The sequence below is a fragment of the Hakea prostrata genome, chromosome 2, assembly GCF_041222555.1.
Source record: "Hakea prostrata isolate BN-2017 chromosome 2, UWA_Hpros_2, whole genome shotgun sequence".
In the NCBI taxonomy this organism is placed as follows: Eukaryota; Viridiplantae; Streptophyta; class Magnoliopsida; order Proteales; family Proteaceae; genus Hakea; species Hakea prostrata.
This window is the reverse complement of record NC_142601.1, coordinates 70,944,410-70,965,289: the sequence shown is the minus strand read 5'-3', so window position 1 is coordinate 70,965,289 and position 20,880 is coordinate 70,944,410. Positions and strand designations below refer to the sequence as shown.

Sequence of the window (20,880 nt, the reverse complement as noted above, 5' to 3'; positions counted from 1 at the left end):
ATGTCTTTCTTAAAACTCTTGCAGTCGTCGATGCACATCAGCTTTGGACTTATATTGATCATTACTCAGTGTTATTCGCTGTCTTATACTTGCATGTAAATCAGATATGTGCAGCGCAAAAGACTCGGCTGATGGGGAAGTCCTAGAGCTGGACACAGCTGGAATAAGGTCTATAGAAGCCTTAGGCGGGTATCCTAGACAAACCTCAAAAGGTGAAAGACCAGCGGTTCGGATCTTAGAGCTATTATAGGCAAACTCAGCTTGGGTAAGGACCCGATCCCAACTGGTAAGGTACTCTCCTATAAGGCAACGCAACAAGTTCCCTAGACTTCTATTAACAACCTCGGTCTAACCATCGGTTTGGGGGTGAAACGCAAAAGAGAAACGGAGTTTGGTTCCCATCATTCTCCATAAAGTCTGCCAAAAGTGACTAGTGAACTTAACATCCCTATCGGACACTATGGTATTAGGCAACCCATGGTACTTGACGACCTCATGGAAGAAGAGTTTAGCCACAATTGATACATCATATGTCTTAGAACAGGGAATGAAATGAGCCATCTTTAAGAAACGGTCTACTACCACAAATACAGAATCATGACCTCTGAAAGTCCTAGGAAGGCCAAGCACAAAGTCCATACTAAGGTCTTGCCACGGAGCATGTGGTACACACAACGGAGTATACAACCCTGTGTTATGTTTCTGTTGCTTAGCAGTCAGACATGTCTTACATTGACTCACTACCCTAGCAACATCTCTTTTGAGTCCTGGCCAGTAAAATCAGTCCTCTACTAGGCTAATTGTCTTATCTCGACCAAAGTGACCAGCAACTCCCCCAGCATGCAATTCCCAGATCAAGAAATCTCGAAGTGAGGTCCTGGGAATGCATAGTTTGGTTCCTTTAAAAAGGAAACCATCTCTTAGAAAGTAATCTAAGCGGCTAATAGGAGGATCTCCACTAAGGGAAGTGAATACCTCACTAAAATCAAGGCAAGTGGGGTACTGGCCCTTGATTCACTCAAATCCTATAACCTCAACACTCATTGTTTGAAATAGCACATTGGCTTCGACTTGTAGCATTTGTGTGGCGGAGGTATATATTAACCCGACTTAATGCATGAACAACAGTATTTTCAACACCAGGTCGATGTTTTGAGTACAAAGTACTCTTGTAGAAATATAACCCATTTGGCATGCCTTTGATTTAGCTTCTTTTGGGCACTCAACTATTTTAGGGCCTGGTGATCAGAATATAACACAAATTCTTGCGGTAAAATATAATGGTGCCAATAGCGCAAGGCTTGGACAACCGCATAGAACTCTTTGTCATAAGTGGAATAGCGTTCCTTGGCTTCGTTAAGGTTCTCACTAAAGTATGCAACAAGATGTCCTTCTTGACTAAGAACACCACATATCCCAATGCCAGATGTATCACAATTAACTTCGAAGACTTTAGAGAAGTCTGGAAGGCACAGGACTGGAGCCTCAGTCATCAACCTCTTAATCTCTTTAAAAGCCTTCTCAGCACTTTTAGTCCATTGAAACTCCTTTTTCATGCAATCTGTGATAGGAGACATAATGGTACTAAACCGGTAGATAAACCTCCTATAAAAGGTGGCTAAGCCATGGAAGCTTCGCACCTCATGGATGTTAGTCGGTTCTGGCCACTCAACAATGGCTCTCACTTTCTCAGGATCAGCAGATACTCCCTGGGCTGACACAATATATCCTAAGAAAATGACTTGATCACTCATGAATGAGCACTTCTTAAGATTGGCATACAAGTTTTCTCGTTGAAGCACTTGGAAAACTTGATGCAAGTGATCTAAATGGGAAGACGGGGTTTTACTATAGATGAGGATGTCATTAAAGTAAACCACAAAAATTTGCCATTGAATGGTTGTAGCACCTGATTCATTATTCTCATAAACGTGCTGCGTGCGTCAGTTAAGCCAAAAGGCATAACTAACCATTCAAAGAGGCCATCCTTTGTCTTAAAGGCCGTCTTCCATTCATCCCCAGGTCTAACCCTAATCTGGTGGTACCCACTCTTAAGATCAATCTTGGAAAAGATTAATGAACCAGCCATCATATCTAGCATGTCATCAAGCCTAGGTATGGGAAACCTATACTTAATGGTGATCTTATTAATGGCTCGACTATCTACACACATACGCCAAGTACCATCCTTCTTTGGCATGAGTAGGGCAGGTACTGCACAAGGGCTAAGACTTTCCCTAATGAATCCCTTTTGAAGCAATTCATCTACTTGCCACTTCAACTCAGCGTGTTCTTTGGGATTCATGCGATAATGGGGCAAGTTTGGCAATAAGGACCCCAGGACTAAATCAATTACGTGTTGGACATCACGCATCGGTGGTAATTCATCTGGTAGGTCCTCGGGAAACGATTGTCGAAACTCCTCTAATAAGGTTGCACTTTTCTTGGAACATTAACAAATTTGTCTGATGTGTGATGTGTATCTGGATTACTTGGAGAGGCAACTAGAGCATAAACAACTCCCGACTCTTTACACTCAACTTCAAATTCTTGCTGATTTAGTATGCCAAGTGTTTTAGAGCAAGTTTGTTTGATAGTACTGTCTTTATGCTCCACAACCTTAAACTCTTTTGGGGCGTTAGGGGTCAATCGAATCTTTTTCCCTTTATATTCAAAGATACAGATGTTAGATTTCCCATAGGTATTGACATCCCTATCATATAACCAGGGTCTCCCTAGAATGATGTGAGCAACATCCATCTCTAGGACATCTCACCACACTCTGTCCTCATAACCAACAAAATGTAGGGGAACTAAACACCTATGGGTTACAAGGATAGTAGACTAATCGACCCAAGCAACCTTGTACGGTTTAGGATGAGCCTCTGGTTTGAGCCTCATTTTGGAAACAGCACTATGAGCAACTACATTCATACAGCTACCACTATCTATGGCGACTCGGCAGTTCTTACCTTGATGGCAAGTGTAGGTAATAAAAATATTAGTCCGTCACCAATCATTAGTATATTTGGGTTGTGATACCATACAACACACAACTCCAAGCTTAAACCCATATACCATATCAAGATCCTCATCAGATATGTCCTCATCTAGTCTATGGCCTTCATACTCAGGCTCCTGATCGTCATCCTGATCTAAATCCATATGGTCTTGCCCTCCAACATATTGATTTTTGTTGGGGCATTCCCTAGCAACATGTCCAAATCCTTGGCATTTGAAACACTGGAGTTGGCCAGCTTTCACAGGGGGAGTTCCCAAAATGCCTTTACCCTTGTTATCAATTGGATGTTGTGGATTAACAGGGGGTCTTTGAAAATTGGTAGTGTTAGGGGTAGACCTTCGGAAACTAGATTCTCTGGGCTGAAAGCTCTTCTTTTGAGGAAAAGTCTTCATGAACGTCTCAAGTTCTAGAGCAATCCTAAAGGCTTGTGAATTGGGTATTAGGGTTTCAGTAGGACTACGAGAGGGACTGTAATTAATGTTTTATAGTTTCAGGTTAATTCTAATATGTTTAGGTCTATTTTGAAGTATCCTACTTGGGTTAGGACTCTTAGAAAAGACAACTAGGGTAAAGGGAGAGGTAGTTAGGAGTGGGAGATGGAAGGGTTTGAAGTTCCATTGGGGAATTTGGGAGTTTTAGGGTTTCTAGTAAAACTAGGGTTTAGGTTTCTAGAGGTTGAAGATGAATTGCAAAAAATTTGAAAACCTAATGGATGAAGGCCTACAATGAAACTAAAAGCAGGGGAAGGGAAGGTGCAATCCTAGAGGGAAAGGGAGGAGATAAGAGGTTTAGGGAATCTAGGACTGAAGGGGAAGGGATATACTGCTGCCACAGGAAGAAAGGGGGGGGGCGGGGGGAGGTTGCATGGGCTAGGGAAGAAGGAGAAGGGAGCTGGGAAGGGGTGGGGGTGGTGGTACTTACTTGTAAGCAACGTTCAAAATTATACGAAATTCCACTAAAATTTCAAGGAATTTCACTCATTTTGGTATATGGCGAAACGAAAGGTGCAACGATATGCGAGTTGTCAATATCTCGCAGAAGTTTCACCAATATGTTGGCAAAATTTCACCAACCATGAAAATATCACAAAATAATGAAAATATTGCAATAAATTCAACCGAAATTCAAATAAAAGCTTCATTTCGACCCAGGATTCCAAAAATGCGAAATTCCACCCCCTTAATGGATTTTGGTTTTTTTTTTTTGGGTTGGATCTTCATCATCTTTTGCGTGTTCTTGGTTGGATCTTGCTGGCAAACACGAGCATTTGATGGATCGGGCCTCGTTTTAGTCAGACCTTGGAGTTTTTCTTCTCTAAGGTATACCCTTCTTCCCTAAGCTAATTTTCTTTAAAATGTATATTGTACAGTTTTTGGATGGACATGGAAATAAACAGTGGGCCAACTCGATGTCGAAGTTATTTTTCGCAAAGTGGATTAGGCTGGTCACTGAAAACCAGGCCAAAAAAAACCCTAAAAACCCAAGAAACTTGAGTTGAAATATATAAAAAAAAGGGGCAAAATTTGGTGTTTCCCCCATTTTTCCCAAGGGCAAAATTGCAAAACAAAATGAGACTTTGCAATATGCTTGGGGGGGGGGGGGGGGGGGGGGGGGTTTGGAGGGGGGGGGGGGGGGGGGAGAAGAAGAGGAGAAAAAAACAACCAAGGGGGGGGGGGGGGGCGAGGCCTCTTTTTCCCGGGGACATTAATTTTTAAATATAAAAAAAAAAATAAACTTTCTGGTTGGGAGGGGGGGGGGGTGGAGGGCGGCGAGAAGAAAAAAAGGGGGGGAGAAATTGGAAAAAAAAAAAAGGGGGGGGGTTTAAAACAAAAAAAAAAAAAAAAAAAAAAAAAAAAAAAAAAAAAATTATTTTTTGTTTTTTAATGATCAAAACAGTAGCCAAATAGGACCTTTCACAGGGAATCAACTTCAGATTTGATAGACTTAAGATAGAATCTATAAAATTCAGATAAAATTCAGATATAATGGAAGGCTGAAAACCGAAGTGGTAGAACAAGGATATTGGTTTAAGAACAAGGACTAACTAGGTTTTCCAAAACAGCAGTATGCTATAAAGAAGAATGGATGGAACAATATAAGAGAATTAAGAGAACAATAAGGACAACAAAGTAACATGTAACACCCGGGCTTCTCACCGCAAGGTGGATCGATTGGATCGAACACCAATCTACCTTGATCAAACACAAGGGTTCTCCAAGAGGAGGAATGCTAGCAAGCAATTTGATTTCATTTCACAAGTTGTTTTTTCACCACTTACATAAGTCTCTTTATATAGCATTCTAAAGAGATATAAACATTAATGGCAACATCTAACCACTAGCTAACACCACCTACCTATTAATAACTCAACTACTACCTAATTCTTGACAAAGGAGAACTCCTTTGACAATGAGTTCTCTTATTTTCAAACTAAAGCCCCTTTTATTGACTTTCCAAAAACTAGATTTAGGCTTAGGTCTAGACTATGAAGTTCAACATATGTGGGCTAACTTTAACCCACTAAAACAGCCCTAGCCCATGAAAGCCATGGGCTGATTCAGGTGACAACTTTAGGCCTTTGATGGGCCTAACCCAATGGGCTTCTTCTTTCGTAAATATGTCTTCAATTCTGCATCAACTCTCCCCGGCTTGAAAACATTCGTCTCCGACGAATGAATGAAGGACATGTAACGTTCATACAAATCGGGATCAAGTTTCTTGAAATCATCAGCATGAATCCAAGTACTATCATGTCGTGGATGATTCTTCCATTTGACGAGGAAAGCATGGTATCCAGTGCCACGACGAGTGGTTTTGTAAGAGTCATCCAAAACCTCTTCAATGATGTCAGTGATTGGTGGCTTGAGTTGGGGCAGCCTCAACATTTGTTTAGTGTCTCCATCATCAGAGTGGTGTCCTACATAAAGATGTAAGTCAGCCACGTTGAAGACATTGCTTATGTTCATTTCTTCTGGTAGCTCGAGTACATAAGCATTTGGTCCAATGCGTTTCAGCACCTTGTATGGACCCATCTTCTTTGGATGGAGTTTGTTGTTGACCCCATGTTGGAACCTTTCTGGGTTGACACGAACCATCACCATGTCTCCTGGTTGAAACTCCACATATCGTCGATGATGATCTGTTGGAGCCTTGTAGACATCATTGTTGAGAGCTATTCTTTGGCGAACATCAGCATGTACCTCTGTGATATGGCGCAGAAACTCGTCAGCCTCAATACTCACGCGTGCTTGTGGTGGTAATGGAATGAGGTCTATAGGCCGTCGGGGTTGAACTCCAAGTAGAATCTCAAAAGGAGTACAACCTGTCGTACGATTAATTGAGCTGTTGTAAGCAAACTCAGCTATGTCGAGTATGGACGGCCATGTCTTCTCATAGTCACGAACCAAACACCTCAGTAAGTTTCCCAAGCTTCGATTCACCACTTCTGTCTGCCCGTCAGTTTGTGGATGGAATGCGGTTGAAAATTGTAACTTTGTGTTACTTTTCAGCCACAATGTCTTCCAAAAGTAGCTCGTGAACTTGACGTCACGATCTGAGACAATGCTACTTGGTAGCCCATGTAGTCGTACAACCTCCTTAAAGAATATCTTTGCAATGTGAGATGCATCAAAGGTCTTTCGACATGGTATAAAATGAGCCATCTTTGAGAATTGGTCAACCACAACCATGATGGAGTCGGATCGCTCTTTTGTGGAGGGTAGCCCAAGTACGAAATCCATACTAATATCAATCCAAGGTGCATGAGGAACTGGTAATGGTGAGTACAGACCTGTATTTTGCTTGGTTCCCTTGGCTAGCTGACAAACTCTGCATCTCTTGATTACATGATCAACATCCTTTGCAATATGGGGCCAATATTACCGATCGGTGACTTGTATGATAGTCTTATCCTTGCCAAAGTGACCTCCCAACCCTCCGCCATGCAGCTCCCGTATGATGTGATGTCGTAGAGAAGAATTTGGAATGCATAACCGAGTTCCCAAAAACAAATACCCATCGTGAAGTGAGTATTTATGATGTTGCTTGCCTTGCTGTAACTCCTTGTATGGCATATTGAAATCTTCCTCAGATGCATACTCATCACGTATCTGATCAATGCTAATTGCATGTGCTGAGAATGTGCTAAGAGTAAGTACTTTTCAACTCAATGCATCAGCCACCGTATTCTCCTTTCCTCCCTTGTACTTCATTGCAAACACAAACTCTTGGAGATAAGCAACCCATTTAGCGTGCCTGTTGCTTATCGACTTCTGTGAATGTAGATACTTCAGCGCCTCATGATCGGTATAGAGAATGAACTCTTTGCCGATGAGATAATGTCTCCAATGGCGTAACACCTGAACAACAGCATAGAGCTCTAAATCATATGTCGAATAGTGTCGCTTGGCATCATTGAGTTTCTCGCTATAGAAAGCGATAGGGTGCCCTCCTTGCATCAATACACCTCCTAGACCAATATGTGAGGCATCAGTTGCTACCTTAAATATACAGTCAAAATCTGGCAGGCCAAGTATTGGAGCCTCTGTCATCTTTTGCTTGATAAGATGAAAGGCTTTGGTTGCCGCTGCTGTCCACTTGAACTCACCTTTGCCTTGCTTCAAACACTCGGTAATAGGTGCCATGATTGCACTAAAGTTCCGAACGAATCTCCTGTAAAAGGATGCAAGTCCATGAAAACTACGAACCTCAGTGATTGTCTTTGGTGTAGCCCAATCTGTTATACTTGTAATCTTCTCTGGATCAGCTTCAACCCCCTGTGATGAGACAATAAAACCAAGGAACACAACCTTTGGCAGCATAAAGGAGCATTTCTTGAGATTGATGTATAGCCTCTCATGGCGAAGCACTCTCAAGACTTGCCGTAGATGATCGATGTGATCATCTGGATGCTTGCTGTAGATCAATATATCATCAAAGTATACGACCAAAAATCGACCAATAAAAGGACGGAGTACCTGTGTCATCACCCTCATGAATGTACTAGGTGCATTCGTCAGACCAAAAGGCATGACTTTCCATTCGAATAGTCCATCCTTGGTCTTGAAGGCAGTCTTCCACTCATCTCCAGGCCGAATACGAATCTGATGATAGCCACTTCTAAGATCCAATTTAGAAAAGATCTTAGCCCCGGATAGCATGTCCAACATGTCATCAAGCCGCGGTATAGGAAACCTATACTTGACTGTAATCTTGTTGATTGCTCTACTGTCCACACACATGCGCCATGAGCCATCCTTCTTTGGAGTCAGTAATGCTGGTACAGCACATGGACTTAAGCTCTCCTGAATGAATCCTTTTTGTAGCAACTCATTCACCTGTCTTTCGAGTTCATTGTGCTCTGTTGGGCTAAGGCGATAAGCCGGTAGGTTTGGTAACACCGAACCCGGTACCAAATCAATGGCATGTTGAATATCGCGCATAGGAGGTAGCTCATTAGGCAACTCATCAGGAACCACATCAGAAAAATCAGAAAGTAACTCTTTGATGGGTGGAGGGAATGTCGCCTCAGGTGGAGGCGTGACTACCCTTGTAACAAGAGCCAATACCAGCCCTGTATCATGGCTAGTGTGAATGAACTCCTTGTGAGGAACAACCAGCAGCTTCTTTTGTGGTATAGACAACAACTTTTGTGCTTCATTGGTCCCCTTTTGGTTGGTCCTCAAGGACCTCCGTTGACGCATTTCAGCTGGGACATTGACTGGGTGGAGGACAGTGTGAAGTCCTTTGAACTTGAATACACATTGGTTTTTCTTCCCCCCGACCATAACATCATTATCATACATCCATGGTCGACCAAACAGAACATCAGTAAGATGCATAGGGATTACATCACACCATACCTCTTCCTCATATCGATGGAGCTTTAGTGGTACGGAACACCGTTGATTTACCTCCAGAGTATTCCCATTCAGCAAGGATACCCGATATGGTTGAGGGTGCTTCTCCACCTTCAAGTTTGCTTTCTTCGCAAAGGTGTTTGAAGTAACGTTGACACAGCTCCCACTGTCAACTATCACCAAAGCGGTATTATCTCCGGACTTCATACGGCTGTAGAAGATACAATTGCGCCGCCAGTCCTCTCCTTTGGTTTCAGCCACCAAGATGCGGCTTACTATATGAATGCCATAAGCATCACCTCTATTAGCATCATCCTCATCATATGCAGCTCCGTCATAGTCGCCATCATCGAGCGGGTATGGGAATAGATCAGGATCTTCTTCCTCTGCTGACTTTTCTATCTCAGCAACAGCATTAATCTTTTGACGGTGTGGACAATATTTAGCATAATGTTCAACCTCTTGACAGTGAAAACATTGTGCTTGGCTGCCACTAGTCATAGGAGCCTTGCCCTTATCTTGTCGGGTAGGAAATGTGGGTTGAGTAGGGGTTGTTGTTGTAGGTTTTGGTGCTGGAAAATTTCTCCTAGCCTCCCCGGCTTGGTATCCAAACCTTTTGTTGTTGGATGCCAATAATTCTTCCGCACGTAGGGCCTTTTCAAAACAATCCCGCACGTTCTCTACATCCACAATGCCAATGGCCCTATTGATTTCAGGCCGTAAACCCAATCTGAAACGTGACAAGACTTGGATCTCCCTCTCTCGAATTCCTGTACGAGAAGAAAGAGAGTCAAATTGTTCCATATATTCTGCAACTGACAAGTTCCCTTGGCGAAGAGAATTTAACTTGTCTTGTAGTCGCAATCGAAAAGTAGATGACAAGTACTTTTCTCTCAGTTCTTCCTTCATTTCCTCCCACGTAGTAGGAGCTCTACGACGATCTTCCAATTCATATTCGCGAGTTCTCCACCATTCACGTGCAGCTCCAACTAGATTGGTACGTGCTAACTTCATCTTTCGTACCTCCGAGAGTTCATACCAATCAAAATAGTCATCCAACGCTGCCAACCAATCAAAAAAGACTTGAGGATCATGCTTACCCGAGTATTCTTTGAGTTCAAGCTTAACCCTGTGAGAGTCACCAACATGCTTATTGAATGTAGGTTGTTCTCCAGCAAAATAACTTCGTAGGTGCTCCTCAAAAGTTGGTTGCACAACTGGAATCCTTTGGGGTCCTCTCCCCATATTTCTTCGAGCAGGAAAATTGGCTACAGAATGAGCTGGATGGAATTCTTCACCAAGTGGAGGGTGAGGAACATGAGTAGAAGCAGCAACCCTGGCCTCCATTTCTGAGAACCTCTCGTCCATTTGCTTCTGGTTCGCAGTGATTTGGTTGCTCAGTTGTTGAACCATCTCCATCATTGCTGCCATAGGATTAGTTGGACTGGATGGTCCAGAATTTTCACTCCCTGTCATGGCTTTGATACCAAATAATGTAGTACTGTATTTGAATGATCAAAACAGTAGCCAAATAGGACCTTTCACAGGGAATCAACTTCAGATTTGATAGACTTAAGATAGATAAAATTCAGATATAATGGAAGGCTGAAAACCGAAGTGGTAGAACAAGGATATTGGTTTAAGAACAAGGACTAACTAGGTTTTCCAAAACAGCAGTATGCTATAAAGAAGAATGGATGGAACAATATAAGAGAATTAAGAGAACAATAAGGACAACAAAGTAACATGTAACACCCGGGCTTCTCACCGCAAGGTGGATCGATTGGATCGAACACCAATCTACCTTGATCAAACACAAGGGTTCTCCAAGAGGAGGAATGCTAGCAAGCAATTTGATTTCATTTCACAAGTTGTTTTTTCACCACTTACATAAGTCTCTTTATATAGCATTCTAAAGAGATATAAACATTAATGGCAACATCTAACCACTAGCTAACACCACCTACCTATTAATAACTCAACTACTACCTAACTCTTGACAAAGGAGAACTCCTTTGACAATGAGTTCTCTTATTTTCAAACTAAAGCCCCTTTTATTGACTTTCCAAAAACTAGATTTAGGCTTAGGTCTAGACTATGAAGTTCAACATATGTGGGCTAACTTTAACCCACTAAAACAGCCCTAGCCCATGAAAGCCATAGGCTGATTCAGGTGACAACTTTAGGCCTTTGATGGGCCTAACCCAATGGGCTTCTTCTTTCATAAATATGTCTTCAATTCTGCATCACTTTAACTTACACAAGGAACCTTCATAACTAACTCTAGAGAGTTCCAATTTGAATTCCATGAATAGATGTTGATTCCTTTCAAGGACTAGGGCAACCCTAATGGACTCCTTCACTAATAAGGAATCAAACACTAACAAGACTCTTCAATAACTTGCAAAATAAGGACTCAAATTCAAAAATAAAAGTAGATCTAAGGCCCCACATAAATAATGGACCTAATGGAACCCTAGGTTGGAGTCATTGCACTCAAAGAAAATATGAAAAACTACCAAAATACCCCTGGAGTTGGCCAAAATTCTCTGGGTTGCTGGTAGGGCCATAGGACACTGGCAAGCCCTTAGAGATCTCATTAGGTGGTCCTGGATTTATATCAGACACGATCTCGGGATCAGTGATGGAAAATTTCTGCCCCAAACTGCCCTTCAACAAACAGTTCCCAAGGAAACCAATCATACAGATCTTTTAATTTGATAAATCATGGAAATCCTCACTTGCCCATCTCAAGATATGAACATGTTTGACAACCACTGAATTTGATATAAAGGGGTTAATACACAAACTGAACTTTCAATATGTTCCTAGCTCCTGTTGCTCTTTCCAAGAATTCTCATCACCACAAGGTATGAAAGCAAACAAAGAGACTCGAACTCACCGAAATAATGCAGTAAACAGGAGTGAAAGGCTAAGAAGTTTAGTGAGCTGGGAAGTCAGCAAACTCTATAACGATGGTGAAAATGTTCTTGGATCATGAGGTGAACTGATGGGGACCTGAGACACTTTCGAACCAATACACAACAGATTAGTGATTAACAATATATGTTATGCAAGGGCTGTTTTGATCTTATTTGCATCAACAGATAAATCTGGAATCAGTATGCATTTTTCGAACAGGGTGGCTACATAATCCTGTTTGACCATTCAACTCAAGGTCACGTGTAGCTGTTAACCCAGAGGTGTCCATATCTCTGCTCACTACTCTCGAGGTGTTTTCCTTCCTAACAATTAACTCTGATCTGCACCAGAAATCTCCTAAGTAATCCATTCAACAGTCTTTATGTACACAGTCTTCATTGTTCATACCCAGACCACTTCAAGCAACTGTCCTAGACCTATCACCTATTGAATCCACTCCTAATTACCTTAATTTTGTTCATTTCTTATTCTTTTTCTGTTCCAGTTTTGCCACCCATCGACTGAACTAACACAATATCTATATATCAGTTATAGCTGTTATACTAACTTACGCATTGTTTCTTTGTTTCCCATACACGTGATGGGAAAGAGAAACAGAAATCATGACCTGATTTATGTTTATGCACAATAAAGGCCAGGGAAAGATAGGGAATCTGTAATTTTCACAAGGATCCAAGTATTTCTCGACAAGGCACCCGAGCGTAACATAACAATCATAGCAGATTCAACTAGGAGCATCAATATACCTCATATGAACTTTGGTGCGAGCATCGGCATCCATATCTGCATGATAGTATCCAGCGGAAATTCCTCGCTGAAATAACTCATCTGCAACCTAAAAGTTTTTTGGTATAAGGACAACCAACATTCTTGAAGTTAAAATTTAAAATAAAAATTAGACCTGTCAACAAAATCGACATCACTATGTACCCAAACCCACAAAATATGATGGATGGTCACGTTGTTATCACAAACAGAAGGGCCAAATTGTGAACTCGTACAAAATAAACATATAAGAACTTGAAGTCAAAGGTGGAACACATCAAGGCTTCAACATACACAATTACCTACCCTTATTGCCAAATGCCTAAACAGTACAATCACACAGAAATTATAGATCAAGGCCCATAGAAGCTAGGTTCTTGGTTTTTTACTAATTTGAACATAATATTTGAACTTCTTAACTTTTCTATTGTTGGAAGGGCAATTTTGGCAAGAAAATAGTTTAACTCCCTAGTTTGAGTTGTTTTAGGACTTCTAAGTCCTATTTTGATTTTGTTTTTGTTTCCAAATCAGTTTATTCCTCGTAAAGTATGAATGGCCTGGGTGTAGTAATAAGTAGGCACCCTATAATCAACACCCCTAAAAAATTAACCTAACCTTTCCCCCTAGGAAATCATTCCTTCATGTTGTGAAACACAATGTTGGCAGAATGGCTTATTCATCAACATGATCTCAAGCCCTCTATTTATAATTAAGTGGAAATAACACTATTACATAAATACCCTTACTTGGGTAACAAGAAATTTACATGAATAAAAACTCTAATAGAATTTGACTCCTAGTAGAACTCAACCAACACTCCCCCTCAAGTTGAGGCATAGATATTAGTCATGCCCAACTTGCCTAGAATAGGAAGGAAATCTCCTTCTTTCAAACCCTTAGTGAAAACGTCTGCCACTTGGTCTCCAGACCTCACAAAAGGCATGCAAATAAGCCATTGTTCCAACTTTCCTTTGGCAAAAAACCTGTCAATTTCAATGTGCTTAGTTCGATCATGTTGTACTGGATTATTAGCAATACTAATAGCAGCCTTGTTGTCACAAGATAGCATCATAAGGTTTGGAACTTTGACTCCAATATCTTGTAGCATGATGAGCATATTTATGTGTGAAATCTTATGGCATAAAGCACGCAGTTTACACAACTTAGAGCGGAGCTACCTTGGGTTTTATGTTGTTTTTGCAGATTTTAGGACTATTCAAGATTTAAGCAAATATTTGGAGTTTTGGGTATAAAACATGCAATTTTACACGTCAAGAGGTCTGCTCAAATTCTCAAGTGCGAAAATGGGCCTGATCTGGAGCATGATGGGCTAGAGATGTGATTATGGGCCAACTCCAAAATATTTTAGAGATAAAGAAGCAATTTTATATCTACGGCTGAGATTTGAAATTATCAATCAAATGGTATGATTAATGATTTAGCTAATCCATCTAGGAGATCATAGAGTTAGAGAGCTCTTCTACAGCCATTAGTGCCCCCTCTGAGTTGTTCCTATACTACAGCAGGATCCCTAGGTGTTCAGAAGAACGGGGCAAAGCAGCCTAAGATCAAGGGGGATAGGAAGAACATGAAGGGGATGGTAAAGGAGTCAATAGCAAAGTGGATGCTGTACAACACCATCCCAGCAAGCACTGCATGAAGCCCCTAGTACCAGAATGACTGATACTACTGCTGAGGCTGGCCGAGGTCATAAAGGGCTCACACCAAATGAGATCATAAACATGTATCTTCATTAACAGAAGGTCGAGGTTGATGAGTATGTTGCTGAGATGAGGCCATTCTGGGAGAGTTATGGTGTAACCATAACGTGTGATGGATGGATCGGTCCAACAAGAAAGTCCATAATCAACTTTACGGTTTGCCGCTATGTCGAGGAATGTATTTTTGAAATCAATGGATGCATCCAAAAAAATAAAGGATGAAAAATACATCTACAAGCTCCTAAAAGCAGGTGGTGACTTAGGTTGGGGTGAGGAATGTTATCCAAATTGTAAAATGGTAATAACTTCAAGAAGGCTGGGTAGAAGTTGTTGGACAACAAGAAATACAGCCTTTTTTTGAAAACATAAGCTGCCCAGTACATTGACCTCATGTCGAAAGTCATTGGCAAAAATCAAGATAGTGCAAGGTGTTATTGACAAGGCATGGCAAGTAATGAACTTTGTTTACAATCATAGTAATGAACTCTTCCAAGTCACAAAAGTTCAGGCAAGCAATATTGAAGTTGCAGAGAACGCCCCACATTTGCATCAGTTGAAGTTTTAAGCTAGGAGCTCCAGGTGGTATTCACCAGAGAAGATGGAGAACTAGAAGAAGAACTCAAGGAAGGCCTATCCAAATCATTCCAAGGGTGCATTGAAGTTTCAGGGACCCTATTCATGATCATCTATAAGTTCACAATTTCTGCTTCTGAGCCTATAACCCTCATGGAAGAGACTTGAAGCAAGCAATAAAGTTGGGTGTTTAGGGCAGATGAAACTCATTAACTCCATGCACGATTCTCAAGGGAGAAGACTAAAGAAACATCAGTCAATAGACCAACACAGAGGCAGAACAGGAACTTCTGTGTCTATTAATTGAAAAAAAAAAAAACAATAAGTGAAACATCATAACATTGGTAAGCTACATGGACCAAGATATGGAATGCAACTGATTATAATTTACACATTCCAAAACATAACCATTACAGACTGAAAGTTCACAGTACCCTTCAATATCAGAAGATAAACTGATACATATAAAGGGTCAGTCCTTTTTTTCTTTGCCTCATAATAATGATGTTGCCAGTGTTATATAATCTAAAAAACAGACCTGTTCACTTTCCTTTCTGGAGAAGCAATAAACTATTCCAGATTCATTATTTGGATATGAATCTCTGATAAATTCTGCAATTTCATCAATGACCACCTTCCCAGCAGAAGATTTATCGCGCACCTGCAATGTTAGAGATTGTAGGTTTTGCAGCCCTAGCTTTCAGAAAATTTAACCATTTTCATGATTTCAAAATTCAAACATATGAACAATGAGCCACGTACTGCATAAAACAGATTAGGCCTGTTGACAGTGCTGACAAATCTAATGCATTTCGGGATGTGCAGCATTTCAATGAGATCTGTTTGGACCCTCTTTGTTGCAGTTGCCTGGACATAAATTGAGACAAGAAAATCAGAAGTCTCTGTACCAAAAGATAAGTGTTTAACCCAACCAAAGAAGGTAATCAACCCATACAGTCAAAGCAACCAATGGAACATTAGGAAACTGAATCTTCAAGATGCCAAGTTTCTTATAGTCTGGACGAAAATCATGCCCCCACTGGCTGCAGCAATGAGCCTCCTGCAAGTAACTCAACAAACACTAAGCACCATATCCAAAGAATTCGATCCAAACAAATCTTTATTACAATCAAAATACAACTAGATCTAAGGGCCAAAGAGATAGCATCAATGAATTTATTTAAGGAAATTTGAGAAAATGTCATGCCAGTTTTACACCTTATTGAATTTGTCCACCGTTTTAGTTGGGTTTAAAGAGATTTAAAGGTGAAGTGAACAGAACAGATGAATTTTCTTCCTATCATTAATAATTTTGCAGTGGAACTGAACCTCAGTTTTTCTCCCTAGTTTCTGGTCTAATCCATGGTTTAATTGCCACATCTTTCTCCTCTTCTTTTTGTGTTTCACAAAAGATACTATAGAAAATCAGAAATGATACCAAATAAGGTCAAAATGGCCACTAATGAAATTCATGTGCATGCTTCCACCAATCTGCATAATTCAGGGCTGCCAAGCTTCTTTTTTTTTTTAAGGGGGGGGAGGGGAACTATTTTACATATATGAAGCCTTGTCCCTGGCTCCAAGGAGGTTCGAACTCTTGACCTCATGCTATAAGGCATTGGTCTTTGCCTTGGGGTTTGACTTGAAAAACTTATTTACAACTAAAACATTTCACCAATTGAAAACTAAATAAAAGCATTAATTAGATTTCCAAGTTAAATACCAAGACTAAATGCAGGTAAAGTACTGCCGTTTACTCACATCGATTGAAATAAGAGAGAGGCGACCAGAATCATGGCACTTCTCAAGTTTCGACATAAATCTCTTGCTTTTTGATATCTTTTCTGGTGTGACATATAGTATCTTAAGCTCTCCCTCCCCTTTTTCAATGGCCTTGTATATGAACTTTTCGTCTTCCTTCGTAGTAGTAGAGGTCAACATGTATGCTGGGATACCTAATGCAGTCAATCCCATCACCTGAAGTAATACATGTCAAAGATTTAATGTGTCTTATGAAGAATTTAACAAACAATGTGTCTGAACAAGGAGCACCTGGTCGTGAATTAACGAAAGCAAAGGACTGACAACAAGAGCAATTCCATCACAGAGAATTGCAGGGAGTTGGTAACAGAGGCTCTTGCCTCCCCCTGCAGCCATTATAACCAGAACATCTCTTCCACTCATAACTGCATTTATGATCTGACAACAATTGAGAATTTATAAGTACACATACATGTAACATCATGATGATAAAGAAAGTGGCATTACTGAAAGAATTGCCAGTGAGCAAAGCTTTTCAAGGACAAGCCACAGAGGCATCTGAAGGATAACTCACAGAACTGTCAATGAAATAATGACAAATCTAACACCCAAATAAATTTTAAAATTGTATCAATGCCCGTGTTGACAAACTTAATGGAATCACATAATATAACACTGCAAAAAACATAATAATATCTAATCCTTAAGCTAGTAAAATACTCAATGAGAAAGAAGTTAGTCCCTCCTATATTCAGAAGTTCAAACATGCTGATTGACAATTGAATGATGGGACAAAGTTTTCGCCTTTGTCATGAGATTTACTGGTAACCATATGTGCCCAATCAAAATTGAAGTGTTGGGTTGCTATTCCACATGTTTCCTTTGTTAAATGCTCTGGTGCGTATCTTTAATTCAGCATTAGTATGGGCTGTAAGTGACATCTGCATAATGTTCCTAAATGGGAAAGTTCATACAGTGCTAACTTGTAGGACAATTTCCTGGCTAATCCTATGAATGTTCAGAATATCTTGATTAGAATGAATACATTTAATTACCTTTTCTGGATTAATATATAAAGTGAAATATCACATATCCACATCAGACCTTATAATAAGTCACCAAATAACATGACAAATGGAAGCCCAAAAAAAAAAATGATACAGTTTTGGTCTAGACTGTCCAGTAATGGAACACCATGGAACCTCAACCTGCTGAAATTTTGGCCATGCTTGCCAATGGGAATCCTAGTTTGAGCCAAGATACGTGCGCGTGACTGACCCAGACTGAGCCACTCCCCCACCTACCCACCCACCCACCCACCCCCATCCTCCTCTTCTATCTTCTCTACTCTCTTGTCTAGCAATTGATCCCTCTCAAGTGCTTTGTTTTGTGGTTGCAACCACACCTGGAGAAGACAACCAGAGGATCAGAATTAATTGCCTCACTTCTTCCAGGGATTATTACTGCTGATAACAACCAGAGAAGGTCCTAGATTGAGCTGATCTATTTCTGCTCCACTTCTCCAGCAAATTTGACTCAAAAGATCTCCGCAAGCTGAACTCTGTTTCAATTGACACATGGAGGACATAATCTTGACATCAAGACCCTCACCCAATCCCAACCTGAGTACTTCTTGCTGGCTGACTTAGCCCATAGGCCTAAACCTTCTAATTTGCTTCTTCATTAGCTGTCAGAATTGGCTGAAAAATTGATAAGAAGACCCTTCTTCAAGTACTCCACTCGATAAGAATTTGGTTTCATTCTAGTGACTCGTTGGTTTTTACACTCACTTCCATACCTTCTAATTCATGACCTATTGGATGCCTATGTTCTGACCATTTGAATTAACTAAGATTTGGAAACTTGTTTCAGCCTATCAAGGCCTACAGTTGACCCCTACTACAGGCCCTGTTCTTGGCTGTAAAACCTGAATACACAAAGAATTGTCCATTAGTATCATCCATTTATCACTCTTCAACATCACCAAATCTTGATCTTATAGTTTGGACAAGTATTTCTCCCTCCCGGAGCATGTGTAGGATTGGACATGATCTCTGGATTATGCATCAAATGGCATCCTTTCCCCGCCCCCCAACCCAAAAAAAGAAAACCTTTTGGGGACTAGGAAATTTCTTCAGTAACATTTTTTTTTTCTCTCTTATTTCTTAGTAAGAACTTTAGCCAAATCAACTTCAGTAGCAAAGAAGAAATGAATCTTTTTTCATCCAAATAGAAATTAATGTTAGACTGGGAATAAATGAGAAAGAATTTAACAGTAAATAATGTAGTTAAAGGGCACTAACCTCTCGCTGATTTGCACGATATGTGGGGATGCCAAAAATATTAAACCGAACATCATCAGCTCGTGAATCCCATTCAAATTCCCCTGACCAATTCTGTGCAGAAACTGAAGCACCAACATGTGAAGGACTAGAAGGTGTTTCACCTTCTTCCAATAGGGCCGTAAGTTCAGATTGTCTCTCAAACAACTTCTCTTGACGATCAAGCAATCTCTTTATCTGATCTGTATTAAATGACACAAAGCCAATCTAAGGCCTACGAATACAATTCAAAAGATAAGTCTAGGCTATTGAAACTCTCATCCAATTCACCATAGGAAAGGTCTCCAAATGAAAATGGGTACTTGCACACTTTTGCAACGAATAGTCACCTGAAGCAGCTAAAACATCTTTAACAAAAATGTGCAGGGCATCACAGCAGGCCCTTCAAGGCCTCCTTAATTAGCAGGCCATCGGACACTTTTTTAGGATTACATTTTATGAAGACAATCGCCGGAGGTTACTTGGAAAAACTCAGAATGAAGCATCCAACAGTACCACTGGATTCGTCCAGCAACAAATTTTGGAACGAGTCTCAGAATCTGACCAATGCTAAACTTCGAGCACTAAATTCTGGGATAAATTCTAATATGAACCCTCAAAGCATAAATTGGAAAATAAAGATGGTCCGATCAACAACGTCGTCAAAATAAAGGCCAAAGAAAATCAGCATCCATTTGCATAAAAGGGTGCTTTATAAATTCAGAATTAATCACTGAAAAGCCCACATTCCAGAATAAACAAGAATGAATAAAAAACAGAAGATGGTAAAACAAAATTCGATCACACATAAACGTGAAGACGATGGGGGAGAACATAAGCTTCAAAGTTTGTTACCTTGCACTTCTTGAAGCTCCACGTTTACGTTTAGTAACTCTTCCAAGATTTCGTTTTCCATTTCTGAGAGTATTAAACACTTAAAACCTACAGGCAAACACGGCAAGCGGTCTCCTTCCAAAAGCAGTGGGCGAACTTTAGTAAGCTGGTCAGTTTCTATTTAGCTATGTCTACCAAACAAAAAAGTATCTATGTAGCTAAAATGAGGGCGGTCTGCAACATATTCAAATCCTCTGCAACAGCCGTACTGATATCTATGCATATTAGAAAATTACGATTGTTTCCCCCCACCCTACCTTAACGCCATTTACCTCCCTTCGTCTAATGGAATCATCCGGTGTATGTGTGATTCGCACCTTCCGTCTATACATTAAAATTTGGGAAAATTACGTGGGTTTGCATTTACAAAACTAGTCAAAATATTTATTTTTCACCTTTTTTGACATTTTTTATCTCTAAAACTAATCACATGATTCACATCAAGTGGAAAAAATCACTATTTTGTCCAAAAGGATAAAGTCATTATTTTTTCATATCCTTTGAACATTTTCACCCTTATGCCAGTATGGTCAATTTTAAGAGTAAAAATGTCCAAAGAGTGAAAAAAATACTATTATGGCTAATTTCGTAAATCCAAACTCAGTTTTAATTAATTTTATAAAGTGAAACATTGAATGGCCATTTTTATAAGGAGAAACCTAAAAGTAGCTAATCATGTAATTTTCCCTTAAAAATTTAAAAGCAAGGTACGAAATGTCAACATATACTCGACGGTATACCGGTATGACTAGAACTCTAAAATATAATTTTAAACCAAAATAAATATGCAAAAAATGCAACAAATCCAAAGATCTTCATCTATTTGCAATAAGAAGATATTAAAATTCATCATTATACAAGTATACAAATACAACTAAGTATATACATGTGATGGCTCTCCATCATCTCAATACCACGTACTATGCCTCGTTGTATCCATCTGTTGTGACTCTTGCCTCGTGCCAAAGTGTGCTGCTATGATCCCCTTGTCTAACTTATTTTTATAATCACTCCATGACATG

At 40.2% G+C, this 20,880-nt stretch overlaps 1 protein-coding gene across 1 annotated transcript in view; it reads right to left on the bottom strand.

Annotated features, from left to right (window-relative positions):
• The window catches only part of RECQL2 (RECQ helicase L2), a 116,052-nt gene extending 95,906 nt beyond the window's left edge, over nucleotides 1-20,146 (bottom strand). Inside the window, exons 1-8 of the mRNA XM_089146496.1 lie at nucleotides 19,820-20,146; nucleotides 18,947-19,167; nucleotides 16,935-17,081; nucleotides 16,644-16,859; nucleotides 15,838-15,942; nucleotides 15,645-15,749; nucleotides 15,421-15,543; nucleotides 12,570-12,658 (exon numbers count right to left, since the gene is read on the bottom strand). Coding sequence (XP_089002622.1) covers nucleotides 12,570-12,658; nucleotides 15,421-15,543; nucleotides 15,645-15,749; nucleotides 15,838-15,942; nucleotides 16,644-16,859; nucleotides 16,935-17,081; nucleotides 18,947-19,167; nucleotides 19,820-19,880 — 1,067 coding nt within the window. The 5' untranslated portion in view covers nucleotides 19,881-20,146. The remainder of the gene's footprint in view (nucleotides 1-12,569; nucleotides 12,659-15,420; nucleotides 15,544-15,644; nucleotides 15,750-15,837; nucleotides 15,943-16,643; nucleotides 16,860-16,934; nucleotides 17,082-18,946; nucleotides 19,168-19,819) is intronic.
• Nucleotides 20,147-20,880: the final 734 nt, after the last annotated feature.